This window comes from Hippocampus zosterae, chromosome 1 (genome assembly GCF_025434085.1).
Source record: "Hippocampus zosterae strain Florida chromosome 1, ASM2543408v3, whole genome shotgun sequence".
Lineage (NCBI taxonomy): Eukaryota > Metazoa > Chordata > Actinopteri > Syngnathiformes > Syngnathidae > Hippocampus > Hippocampus zosterae.
Window position 1 is genome coordinate 23,242,447 of NC_067451.1, and position 13,619 is coordinate 23,256,065.

The window sequence follows — 13,619 nt, forward strand, 5'->3', positions numbered from 1 at the left end:
ATCTCTATTAATAGACTGCGGTTTGCCAGATGATGGGGGGGGGGGTGCTATGTGTGTGTGATACGTTTTATTAATTGTATAGAGGTGATCAAGGCTATTGATGACTGTGTTTGGCTTCCTCTCGCCGCTCTCCTCCCACACCCAGAGGAGTAATACCGCTGAGAAATGTCTTCATTTCACCTCTCGGCTCCACCATTCGCTAATGACCCCTACCACGCTAGCTCTACCTCTCCGCAGTGTTCCCATCACCCCTAAAGCTCATCCACTCAGCTTTTCTCACTGTGAGGTAATCCATTTTACACTTGCACTTCCCAGATCCTCCCAACCATATGGCTTCTGCTTGAGCTTGCCTGTCTTAGGTAGCATGAATGATTGTGAGATAAGCGGTTTTGTTTTCATCTTGGCACTGATTATCACCATGCAGTGAAATTCTGAATATGCCATGATAGCAGTGTCTGTATGGTCTTTTTGTTTTGGCTGTTTTTTGCATTGATGGAATCTGACAGTATTTAATCCAATATTCGTTGAGGATACGCACCACCTTTTCAGAAAACACTTTCCTGTCTTGCCTAGTTTTTCCATAATCTCTCATAGAAAATGGTTAAGATGCGTAGGGCAAAAGTGTATTCAGTCTGAAAGTGTATTCAGTTTAGTCAGTTAATTCCTGCTATGGCATAAGATGAATTACTGCAAAAGAAGCTGCGGTGTAAATATTTGCAGCTCAACTGAAGCGACTGACTTGTGCATTCAGTTTGTCAAACCGGTGTGGGAAGCTGGAGTGGGACTTTGGCGCAGTGTTCCGTGCTGTTTCGCAGTCCTAAGCCTTTAATCACAGCAGTCTCGATGAATGCACAAAATGGACTGCACCTTTCAGATTGATTCGATATTGATGAATGACAGGGCTGTCTGACATAAAAAAAGAGAAAAAATCAAGCGCGTCCTCTGACATTAACCTTTTAAAAACCAAAAATAAATGAGGAGCATGTTTGCTGCTGCATATGTGCTTAAAATGGACCCCTTCAACGAAAGAGTATCAAAAAAAGCAATCCATGCAATTACACACGTGGCATACACACATTTGTTCCCGTTTACAATGTCACGATTAACAGGATTACACGTTGCGGTTTACATGATTCTGAATTATTTAACCTTAACCCAAGCGCATTTGCAACTGATGTCATTTTTGTCCCCATATTTGTCCATTATGCATCTATTCAGGAAGACTTGCAAACTACACTGAACACAAATATGAACACAACACTTTTGTTGTTACTCACATTTTTTTATGAGCTGGATTCACAGACCTCAAGATTTTTCTACATACACAAAAGGCAATCTGTTGATCCTCTCCTTTTCAATGGCTATGCGAACTTGCTGGATATTGGCAGAAACTGGAACTTGCGGTCGTATACGCCAATTCAGAGCCTCTCAAACATGGGGAGAGATTTGTCACAAAATCATTCACACAAACATATTTGGAAAATTCACATTTTTCAGATCCACAAATGTATACGAAATGAAATGTACACGCAACGTGCGAGCACTTATTATTCGTGTTGGCCGATTTTGGTTCTTCTGTTCAATGTCTCTCTTCTTTCATTTCATTTCCTGAACTTTTACTTGTTTGTGAACTTAACTATGAGTTACTCAAGGGTCTCTTTTGAACCAGTGTATTCATTTTTTTACAAGAGAGCTTTATTTTTCACATCCTCAAGACAAAACAACAATGCAACAGTTACTAGCGTGCCACTGAATTTTAGATCAACATTTGTATGTTGAGTCACCGTTATAGTTCCAGTTTAACTTGTTGGCACTAAACATACTTACCCGATTCTGACTTGCCATCCAAATCCACATCAATTTTGAGTCAGCTGCTCAGTGACAGGACGTCAGACAATGCAAAGGGTGACCGCCACCATCACGGGGTCTCGGTGGAGGAGATCTGCAGGAAAGGGCCAACACATCCAGAGTTGCCACTGCGACCTGTGTGCGCGCGGTGGTAAGCGAAATTCAGAACTGGCATTTAAAAATCGCAACGATTCCGGGAGAACCGGAATGTTAGTCCTGGTTCCACTCGATTCCTGCTTCTCAATGCCAAACCATATTTATCATATATAAATATTGAATTCCGCCTATGAATTGTTGAAAGTGTGTGTCAAGGCAAAACAAGTTTGAGGGAGTCAAATTATGGTCGGATTTTGTTTCTCGACATGTTTTAAATAAACACGCAATAGAAGATCAGATGGAGGCTCGTCTCACGTTTTTCCATTTCCAATTTTTAAACAAGAAATAGAAGATGACTCATTCCCGTTCAATGGCGACAACACTGCCTTCTAGCAGATGGGGGGGGGGGAGGAGAGAGAGAGAGAGAGAGAGAGAGAGAGAGAGAGAGAGAGAGAGAGAGAGAGAGAGAGAGAGAGAGAGAGAGAGAGAGAGAGAGAGAGAGAGAGAGAGAGAGAGAGAGAGAGAGAGAGAGAGAGAGAGAGAGAGAGAGAGAGAGAGAGAGAGAGAGAGAGAGAGAGAGAGAGAGAGAGAGAGAGAGAGAGAGAGAGAGAGAGAGAGAGAGAGAGAGAGAGAGAGAGAGAGAGAGAGAGAGAGAGAGAGAGAGAGAGAGAGAGAGAGAGAGAGAGAGAGAGAGAGAGAGAGAGAGAGAGAGAGAGAGAGAGAGAGAGAGAGAGAGAGATGGTTTGGACTCTTGAATCAGGGTAACATTGTCTCTCAAGAATTAATGCGCGTGCCCGGTCATCCACTAAGCAACACTGAACAATCCGCACACAGTTGAATATTTTCTAATAATATCTCATGATAAAGGGCGGTCCAGTGGTTCGTGCATCGACTATCCGGCCTTCCTGTGTGGAGTTTGCATGTTCTCCCTGGGCCTGCGTGAGTTTTCTCCGGCTTCTCCGATTGAACACTCAAAACCGTCCCTTGGTGTCAGTGTGAGCACAGATGGTTGTTCATCTGTGTGCCCTGCGATTGGCTGGCGATTGGCAGACAGGTGTACCCCACCTGCTACCCGAAGACTGCTGGGATAGGCTTCAGCAACCCCCGCGACCCTTGTGAGGATGGAGCGGTTCAGAAAATGGATGGATGGATCTCATGATAAATGCTCACACAGCATCAACAAATAAATCGTGCATATATTTGTGGAACTGAAAAACGTGAAAATCGCCCGTACATTTTTGGATCTCAAAAATACATGCGAATGTTATGCATTTATTTGTGGGCCGCAAAAGCACATGGAAATCACAAATATACATATTTGTATAGTTTTGAGACAATCTCTCTCCGTACATCTCGCCAGGGCCACCTTTCGCCCTTGGGCTAACCATCAAATATAGGCCCCAGTCAGCCCAGGCAAGCCCATTGATACAGGTGGGCCTGCATATCATCCAGCCCTATAAAGTCACGTTGGTAGATGCGTGCCAACAATTGCTCAGGATAGCGGAACTAAGTGACCTCGACACGAGCCTGTCCTGTTCACTACCACCACCCAATTCGCCATGCCTCTGAATGCGACGTAACCCCAGCGTTGCCATGGAAAACGGGGCGAGGAAACACACCACGACAGTTAATTTATTTGTCTGTCAGCAGTGGATTTGGTCAGGTTTGCCTGGTTAGAGCAGGAAGCAAACGGGTAATTTCGATTCATTGGATTTTAGAGGTCAAGAAATCCTTTTGATATTTTGTTAAACGCCATTCATCAACTACCCTGACAGTGCATGATGGTATTAATGCACTGATTTCCTCTCACGGCCTGACGTACTTGGCCTTATTCACACATTAACAGAAGTGCAACGGCAGTGTCAGGATGGGTGAGTTGGGGGTGGGGTGGTAGACTTCGTATGCCTGAACCAAGTGTCGTTTCCTCTTTGTTACAGCTGAAGACCAGTCCCCATCTCCCTGTTCCTCATCACTTCTCATTAATCTTGCCGTGTACCTCCTGCCTACTTCCTTCCCATGAGCAGGGATGACATGCGCCGTTTTATTTCTTAAATCGATCATTTTTGTGAATCGTCTAAATCCGTTGAGAAAATTTTAGGGGGGGTCAGGTACCTTATCGTCGAGTTTTCACGAGTTTTCCCGATCATTCATTCCGTCTTCCGATTGTAAACAGCCCTGCGATTGGAAGTGTATGATGTCTTACTTGTTGTGATTGGTCGTCCCGTCCAGGCCATGCCCCTTTCCACATTTTCCGTCACTAGCCATTGCCATCCCTGCATGAGATAGAAGGAGCAGGTTTGAGCGGCCTCCTTGTCTGAGTTTATGCCATTTGTCTCTCCTCTCTGCTATCACCTTCTTCTTTTTGATCCAACATTTCCTTCTGTCACCAATGTGTTTTCACATAGTCATTCATAGTCATCTTTTTGAGAACAAAAAATGTTGGCTTGCTGTTGCGCATTATCGCCCATCTGCCTCTTTGTTCGTGACATAAGACGGTGACTGACTTTGGCAGCCTGAAACACTGGTCTCTCTGCACCTTTTGGCTTCTCTTCCGTAGGGCTGCAAAAAAAAAATGTGATACTGTATAGATGCCGACTATAATGATATTTAACATTTACCAAAAGAAACAAAATTTTTATTATCGAATGAAAAAAGTCATTTTTTTCATGCGGTAAGATAAGCAAGTTCAATGTGTTCTTTGCTCATTAATTGTCATTTCCCTTGAGATTAGGTGGCGATGCACATTTCCGTTTTTATCTGACAGCTCAACTTCAGATAAAAGCATACTGTTGTAAAAGGAAATTATTGCATGGCTTTGCGATACGCATACTGCGTTGTCCATTATGGCAATATTGATATTTTTTCTGACATACTGTGCGGTCCCACTCTTTGGCTTACGGGTACAGCTGCTAGCAAGCGTGACATGTTCATGCTGTCCCGCATTCTTTCTCTACATTGCTGCATCTGTTTTCTTGCTAGAGTGAGGGTCATACATTTGTTTGGTATTTTCCTCACCAGAAGTAATCCGATTAAATAAATGGAGGCATTTCATTTGCATTTGACATTCTTCTGTTCTTTGAGTGCGATCATCCCCGATGAATTTCACATACTACGATGTAGCATTTCGCTTCACATGGCTTTACCTTTACCCCACTCTCTCCGGCTAGCTTTTGGCCATCATAGTCTGAAGGTCAGTGTCCCTAGACGAATATCAACACTGTGACTTGGGAAAGATGTGTTTGTGTGTTCCAACTCTGTGTATCTTGTGTCTCCTCTAACGGCCCAGCATACCCGCTCCCTGCAATTGTTAGCCATGTATTCAATGTTGCACATTAACACAAAAATAATGAGTTGGGCACCTTGACATATGATCACAGACTGCCATGCTGATGCGCATGATATTTCATGAAGAGATTTCTCAACATGAAGTGCATTGTTGCAAAGTTCCTGTTGTCGGGCTGGATGAAATCCCAGGTTGTTGAATAAATACTGCAAATACAAACACATGATGACACAGCCGCCTGGATTGAGCAGTTACAGCAAACCCTCACACATGCAGCGCACAGTGAAAATACTACAGCTGAAATAATGTTCAAGTTTTTATTTCCTAGCAAAGAAAACCTATTCGTTTCACTGGCTAGGCCCATTTAGGCTCGATGGAATTTTTTTGGCATCAAAACCTACTTTGTTTTTCATGTTGCATATGTCTTTTTGCTCATAAATATTTTAACTTTGAAAAGGATTCTGGGAATGTATTGCCCTGTGATGCGGATACATGAAAGAAGTTGTTTTGTATATCTACAAAAGAAATCCAGAACTTCTGTTCAGGTATTCAACCGCCTCAAGGCAACACCTTTGTCAAATTCGGCTTTGATGTTTTTGTTTTGTTTTGTGGGGGGTCAGCTGTTGAAGTAACCAATTGGAAGAGGGTATGTACATTTTGGAGAAGAAAATGATTTGTTATGGAGGGATAATCAAAAATGTAACAAACACAATTTGGCTTCATTAGACTGGCAGAAACAAGATCTTGGTAAGAAAGAGTCTCTCTGATTGAGACAAATTTCGAATAATTTAAAGTAGTCATGCGTACAACGCACTGATTTAATCTGCTTTTACCGGTATTTTGTGGACGTTATTGTGTAGAAACTTGGACCCAACCTGGCATGAGGAGGTTTGCTTGCACTTGCGGAGAGATGCAGACCTGATGTTGATCTTAGCTGCAAGATCTTTTGACCTTGATCACTTTAAATGGAAACTGTGCTGGCTCCATTTCCCATAGCCAACAGGCTGTGTAAAACGATTATTTTTATAGAATTCTGTTATCATCTGTGGGGTGTTTTGCTCCACTCAGTCTTGGAAAAATCAATGCATTGATTGTAGCTGATGGGCCACGTTGTGAGTGTTTTGCTGTGTTGGGTGTCTGCTGTAATGCTTTTAACGTGAAACAAATATGAAATTAAACTCTTCCCAAACAATAATGGTTTTATCAAATCAATTCTGCGGATTTGCTGGTGACTGTTAATATTGTATTTTTTTTGTTCAAATGATGATCTTATGGTTTGTTTCAAGGTGTCATTGAGTGTTTTGAAAGGTGCTAATAAATAAAATGTATTATTATTATTGTTGTTTGTTTCAGTGTGTTTGTGATTGCCCAATGTGGTACATTATTAAAGTAATGATGCCCAGTCTTATTTCTCCAACAGACCTCAAAATAGAGAATTTTATTTTTTCGATAATGTACTGTTTGAACCGCCCTCAAGTCTTTGTTGCCACTCACACTCTGCATATGAATTATGTGAAGCCTGCACTTTGGTAGGAATTGGCCTTTGTGTACATGGGATTGGGTGTTTGCGTAGGGGGAATTGGCAGCTCTTTGCTTTTGTGTAGGTGAGCACAAGAGTACTGTGGAACGAACCTTTGGCGTGCAGGCACAGGCAGTGCAAACTTCTCCCACAAACTGTTAAACCCACACAAAACAAGGATGCCAAGTCATTATTTTTTATAAAAGGTCAGACTGTGCTGGATGGTTAACGTTTGTTTTTTTGGTCTTGTTTTGCAGATATTCTGCTGCCAGGATGACGTCGTTTGTCTCATGAGATCGTTCTCCAATCAAGAATATTAATCAAAACGTAGCCAGGACATGGTTGGGAAGCTGGCATGATGAGCAGGTGATGGAATCTTCCATCATTTTCACCTGCCATTGACTCCTCCTGTCAGCTTTCCCTCAGAGGCAGAAGTGTGTACCTGCGATCCGAGGCCTTCCACTTCTCTGCCATGGTGACATAAGCAGCCTTGCAATATGAGGGAGAGTCACCGTGAAACCATCTCATTTCTTTCTCCAGTAGCTGCTGCAGCTGCCACTTCGACACTTCCTGTGGTTTCTTCCAAAAAAGACTGATTTTTCGTTCGTGAACAGTCACAGCTCGCCGTTTTCAACCCTCCCGTGGGGGGAGCGGTGTGGCGAGAGACGATGCTGGGATGCGTGTCTCGCCTCCGTCGGCTGGTCCGTCTCCTCCCTCTGCAGATGTCTCTCCTCCTCCTGTTTCTCTTCTGCACCGTCAGCGTCTTCATCTCGGCCTACTTCCTTTATGGCGTCAAGCGGGAGCTAGAGCCATCAGCAGTGGGCTTGTCAGGGGCAGAGGGTGCCTCGGCCGACTCGGATGACCTGAGGGTCACGCCATCTCGGCTTTTACCACTGCGTAGCGTCTCAGGAGGCCCCGGAGTGGATCCTGCCGGGGCCAGGACAGATCCTGTTGTTCTGGTCTTTGTGGAAAGTCAATATTCTCAACTGGGCCAGGAGATTGTGGCCATTTTGGAGTCTGGCCGGTTCCAGTACCGGACTGAGATATCGCCTGGGAAAGGGGACATGCCAACATTGACGGACAAGGAAAGAGGACGTTTCACACTGGTGATTTATGAGAACATTCTCAAGTACGTTAACCTGGACGCGTGGAATCGAGAGCTGCTGGATAAGTACTGTGTGGAATATGGAGTGGGCATCATTGGCTTCTTCAAGGTTAGGACATTAACACCACAGTCTCTCTGCCTCCTTCCTCATGTTTCCCCCCAGCTTTAACTCGCACCTCCTGCCTTGTCCATCTGGATGTGCCATTTTAAAGCAGATGGGATTCATGGGGCTGGAAAAATCTGCTCGGTTCACGATCACTTAGTCCCCTTTTTCATGTTTGGTTTATCACTCTTTATTCGAATGTCTGGCACCTCACTCTTTCTCTCTCTCTCTCTCGCCATTCTTACTTTGTTATACTTTACTCCTAAAATGTAGTTCAATCACGAGCATGCCGTTGCAATGTCTACGAGTGTCAAAGTGATACCGCATGTTCAGCACATGGTCAACACAACAAAAAGGCCCTTCGCATTGATATGTCGTGGACTAAAACTTTTTTTTTCCTTTAGTGAGTTGTTCAAAATTTTAGCAACCTTGGTCGTTGATTTTGTACATTTTATTTTCTAAATCTATTGAAAGAATTTTGCATTGCGGAATGGAAAATATTCAACCAGTTTTTCAGTTCCATGACATATCATGTTCCTGCTTGGATAATGTGAAAAGTTGTGAAGACTAAAACGGTCATGCTGAAGCGTTTCTCACTGTCAGGATTTTTATTTTATTCAAAGCGTATAGTACAATTTCATACACTTTCCTGTCAACAAAATGTCAATGAATATTTAATGTATTAGTAATATTTTGACTCGGCAATGAAACGGAGCAAAAGCACCTCCTCACTAAAACCCATTCGCTCTGGATAGGTATACGTGTAGTTAGTAGAACAGATGATGGTTCATCTCAAAACGCAAAAGCACAAAAGTGAAAGTTTGCAGCCAAGGCAATAGAGTGATGTGAGCGACCTGGAGAGTGGGAATATTCGGAGAGGAATGTTTCAATGAATAAGCGCTGAACCCCTCTGTCTTTGAATGTTAAAGGGCACAGCAGGAGGCTTATTCATTTTGTCTGCAGTCTCAGATCGGAGCAGATTGAGCATAGCAGGTAGAAGCTGCCTCATGCAGTCACATTTGAGCAGGCCTGACATCTCTTATTTCACACATGACGGGAGAAATGTGGGGATTATACCCAATATATTTCTGTCCTCATCACTGTGCCGTGTGATGAGGACATTGGTGTGATTTCTCTCTTCTTTTGATCAGGCCAACGAGAACAGTCTTCTGAGTGCACAGCTGAAAGGATTCCCCCTCTTCCTCCACTCCAACTTGGGTCTAAAGGACTGCACGGTCAACCCCAAGTCACCCCTGCTCTTTATCACCCGATCCGGGCAGCCACTGCCCGGGCCTCTCCCTGGGGACGACTGGACCGTTTTCCAATCCAACCACTCGACGTACGAGCCCGTGTTGCTGGCCAAGACCCAATCGGCTGAGAGCATTCCGTCCATGGGACAGAATGCTGCTCTGCTCCCTTCGGTGGTGCAGGACTTGGGCCTTCATGATGGCATCCAGAGAGTCCTGTTTGGGAATAACTTGGTCTTCTGGCTCCATAAATTGGTGTTTGTGGATGCCGTGGCCTTTCTTACTGGGAAGAGGCTCTCGTTGTCCCTGGAACGCTATATCCTAGTAGATGTGGATGACATCTTTGTGGGAAAAGAGGGCACCCGCATGAAGGTGCCTGATGTAAAGGTGAGTGTACGCGCGTGCGTTTGCACGCGTGTCATTCAAAGTGGAACAACTTTATCAGAGAAAAAGAAAAATCAAGTCACTTTTAAAATGTATCACACGAAAGCTGTCACCCATCTGTTTGCTGTAATAAAATGTTACCTCTTTGTGGCGTACCATGCCAGTCATATTGACAGCTCATCTTCTCCATCGACTTTTTCTTTTGAATGCGTTTGTCTCTGTAGGCCGCTCAAAGCTGACAGGCCCGAACGCTCACTAAGTCACAGAAGCGCCACAGCGATGAATATTTCAGGGGCCCGGAGACATAGAAAGAATTTTGAAAAGCTCCCTAGCCGCGTCCCCTCGCAGTTGAACAGACACCCTCACAAGTTGAGGCAGAGGATGTAGAAAAAGTTATGGAGGATGCATCAAGGCTTCCTCGTGGGTGCCGCCGCCGCCGCAGCAAACTTTTAGGAATATATCACACCATGACAAGATGGTGAAATGTGTGTGCTGGGAGTCTCAACCAGCGAACAGATCAAATGAAACAAACACCCAAAATCAGAGGAGAGCAAAATATCAGACGGAATGGAGGAGAAGAGTGAGTGTGGCAACAGGGAAATGTTGGCGGATGTTTACTGAAAGCAAGCTACAGAATGAAATATGCATGTGGGCCTGTGTGCGCCGTCATCTTTGTGGTGCCTCATTAATGTGCCCGTGCACCAGCTCACTCCTCGCTCACACTCCTCTCCTCCCACTGTGTGTTTAGGCCCTGCTGGAGACGCAGAGGGAGATGCGCACCCACGTTCCCAACTTCACCTTCAATCTGGGCTTCTCAGGGAAATTCTTTCACGCTGGTAAGGCTGCTCGTGTGACGAGCATGAGCATAACACTGAATAAAATAACACTTTGAGGTTGTGAAATTTGGGGATCATAATATTTTTATTCCTCTTCGTCCTTTACACCCTGACATTTTTTTTTAAACATCCTCACATCTATGTCCTGCTGCACTAATATTTGAACTCTGCTCTGCTGACTCAATCATTTTTTTTAATCACTCACCCCATTTCACCTTTCCTTTTTTTCCCCTATTTTTAACACTTCCTCTTCAACTCCCTTCCCGTCCTCCCCACCCACCTGCTGCTTCCTCCTCCTCCTCCTCCTCCTCCGAATATCCAGGATCAGATGAGGAAGACCTGGGCGATGACCTGCTGCTTTCCTATGTGAAGGAGTTCTGGTGGTTCCCGCACATGTGGAGCCACATGCAACCCCATCTCTTCCACAACCAGTCTGTGCTGGCTGAGCAGATGCTGCTCAACAAAAAGTTTGCTGTGGTGAGCGGAAGTGGGAGGGGCGGGTGCAGAACATGCCATTACAAAGAGGAAGAAGCTCTCCTGAGCATTGTCCCTTGTTTAGTTTTCCTTAACTGACACAGTTCGCTTGAATTTATACTCACAAATATCCTAACTCTCATCTTCCATTTCCAAGCGACCAAGGAGCAAGAGTTTGCCATTTAAACACATAGGGAAAAAAAAAGTACATGATTATACATTTACACACCTTTAAGAATTGGTGCCACTGGCGTAGTATGTGAACAGCGTGGGGTTTTAGCCCTGGAAAACATATCATCTCGTACTGTTGGTAAGGGGTGCCGAAAATGTGTCTGAATGCATGACTGCAAGTCTTTTGGGGGCAGGAAGAAATCCTGCATCGAGAGGTTCTTGGGACTCCAGAGACACCAGCAAGCCTTAAATACCTGCTTGCTGCTCATCAGTAACTTTTTAACAGCTGCTCGCTTGCATTTGCCTCATGGGAACTTTTCTTAAGACGCCTGTGTCTAACCGGTTTGCCCTTTCCGTCAGACACAAATTATTTCACAGTACCATAATTTTCTTGAAATGGGTATTGTTTTTATTCTTTTCACATGGCATTGGACTGTTCCGCGAGCTTCACCAGCAGAAAGATTATGCATTATGCATCAAAACTGTGGACAGCCTCAAGAAATTTTCCTTTGAGTCGGCGCACCGGGGAAACAAATTAGCTAATCTAAGGTTGATCTCCGTGATCTCAATAGGAAGGAGAAACAGCATATCTGTGCCATCCGACCGAAACCTTGCATGTCTTAATATGGTAAAGTTCCATGTTGTTGTCAAGTGTTGGAAATCTCCACCTCTTCCTCCCACTAGCAACGATACGCAAACAGGTATACATTTGTAAAAACTCGGAACACAGTGAACACGTATTTTGCCTGATTTTGCCTGACGTATTTTGATTGATTTTTTTTTTTTTTGCATTAAAAATCTAATTTAGTTTAAAGAGATCCAGAATCATCCAAAAATGATTTTTGTCACCAATGTCCAGTGTTATTAATTTCGCACTGGCTACTTTTTACAGTCTCACACTGTACCTTTTAATTCTCCCAGTGCAGAGGCCTGATTTAAAAGCCAGGTTATCCTGACCCGTTTCTCTCCTATTGTTCCCTTGACGTCCAGGACCATGGAATCCCTATCAACATGGGCTATGCTGTGGCACCGCACCATTCAGGCGTCTACCCTGTCCACCTGCAACTGTACGACGCCTGGAAGAAGGTTTGGAGCATCAAAGTGACTAGCACCGAGGAGTACCCGCACCTCAAGCCGGCCCGCTTTCGGCGGGGTTTCATCCACAGCAGCATTAGCGTAAGAGCACATTTCTTCTACGCCCAGACATCCACGAGGCCTCATTAACTCGTTACCTCTGGCGTTTCACCATCCATCAACGTTCTCCTTTACCGTTTACATGCTCTATCCTTCATTAATGATCTCCTTCTCTACCTCCTCCAGTTATTTTGCATTCACCTCTTTATTGGCCAGCAATAAATCTTCATCCTTTACAGTACTCTTCAGTGCTCAAGTTGACCGTGTAGCCTTGCATGATACATCTGCCTGATTATTGCTGTTCAGCGTAGCTAAGACTGACATGTCTTCATCACCAGCTGCCCCTACAAAGCTGCACTAAATCCCCGTCACTGTGCTGAATCCATTGGGGCCCCAACATTCGCGCCGGATAGTGACCTTGCCCGAATAGAGAAGTTCCTGTAATAAATGACATACATCACATGAAATAGCTTACAGCTAAAGATAGGTACTGTACAGTAACCTACCTGCATGTACACAACAGTGATCCTGATGATTGATGACTGTAACGATCATGTCTGATGTAAAGCATTTGACTGGACAGCAAAGCAGGAGGGCCATCAATGGTGTCGACTCTACTGGGCCAGCCTTGCTGGTACGAAAGCTGCTTTGTATCCTGGTGGGCTGATGTGGCAGTTAGCACCTTGGTGTTTACTCCCACAAAACCGCTGGAGTCATGCAGTGACAACACAACTTGGCAGTTTTAGATTGGTTTTGATATATCCCGCTGAGCTACCACTAAGTATTCCACTGGTTTTGTTACTGTTTAGTCAGAAACTTCGTGAGACAAAACAGACAATTGACGAGAGTGTGAGATGCATGTTTGGTTGCGGGGACATCCAGCTTGATGTTTTTTGGGGCGTGGTTACAGCCAACAGTAACTAAAAGAGGCTACAATATGAATCTGATACATACTGTCAACTATGCCTTTTCACAAAATAATCATTAAAAAACCCTGATAACGCCAGAGCTCGAGTGCCTCTAAATGGTGTTTTGCTCCTAAAATTTGAGACATTGTACCGGTAAGTACCTTTTTTCATCTCCTCACGCATGCGCGGACAGTACATTTGTGGAATTATATTTGAATAGTTTTTGTCGCTGTCAAACTACTGCTCCACATGTCAGCCAATTTATCAGTAATGCACTGAAAATTAGTTTCGCTGTGAATAGTTACTCAAGTCAGTTTACAGCGTGCGCTCATAAATGTTCTATTGCACCCCTAAAATTTCAGGTTAGGTGCCACTGTGCTCCATTTCAAAAAGCTAAAGTTAATCTGTAACCTTGGTCTTGTTGCTTTGGTCCTTAAATATGTAAATCCTAACTGGGTTGCTGTTGTTTGGGACTGAATGAGCAACACAACAGCCTTCTTTTGCACAACAG

At 44.2% G+C, this 13,619-nt stretch overlaps 1 protein-coding gene across 1 annotated transcript in view; it reads left to right on the forward strand.

Moving 5' to 3' along the window:
- Positions 1-13,619, forward strand: part of LOC127610362 (bifunctional heparan sulfate N-deacetylase/N-sulfotransferase 1-like) — a 57,687-nt gene that overhangs the window by 36,954 nt on the left and 7,114 nt on the right. Inside the window, exons 2-6 of the mRNA XM_052080441.1 lie at positions 7,004-7,960; positions 9,106-9,588; positions 10,334-10,421; positions 10,744-10,898; positions 12,057-12,242. Coding sequence (XP_051936401.1) covers positions 7,415-7,960; positions 9,106-9,588; positions 10,334-10,421; positions 10,744-10,898; positions 12,057-12,242 — 1,458 coding nt within the window. The 5' untranslated portion in view covers positions 7,004-7,414. The remainder of the gene's footprint in view (positions 1-7,003; positions 7,961-9,105; positions 9,589-10,333; positions 10,422-10,743; positions 10,899-12,056; positions 12,243-13,619) is intronic.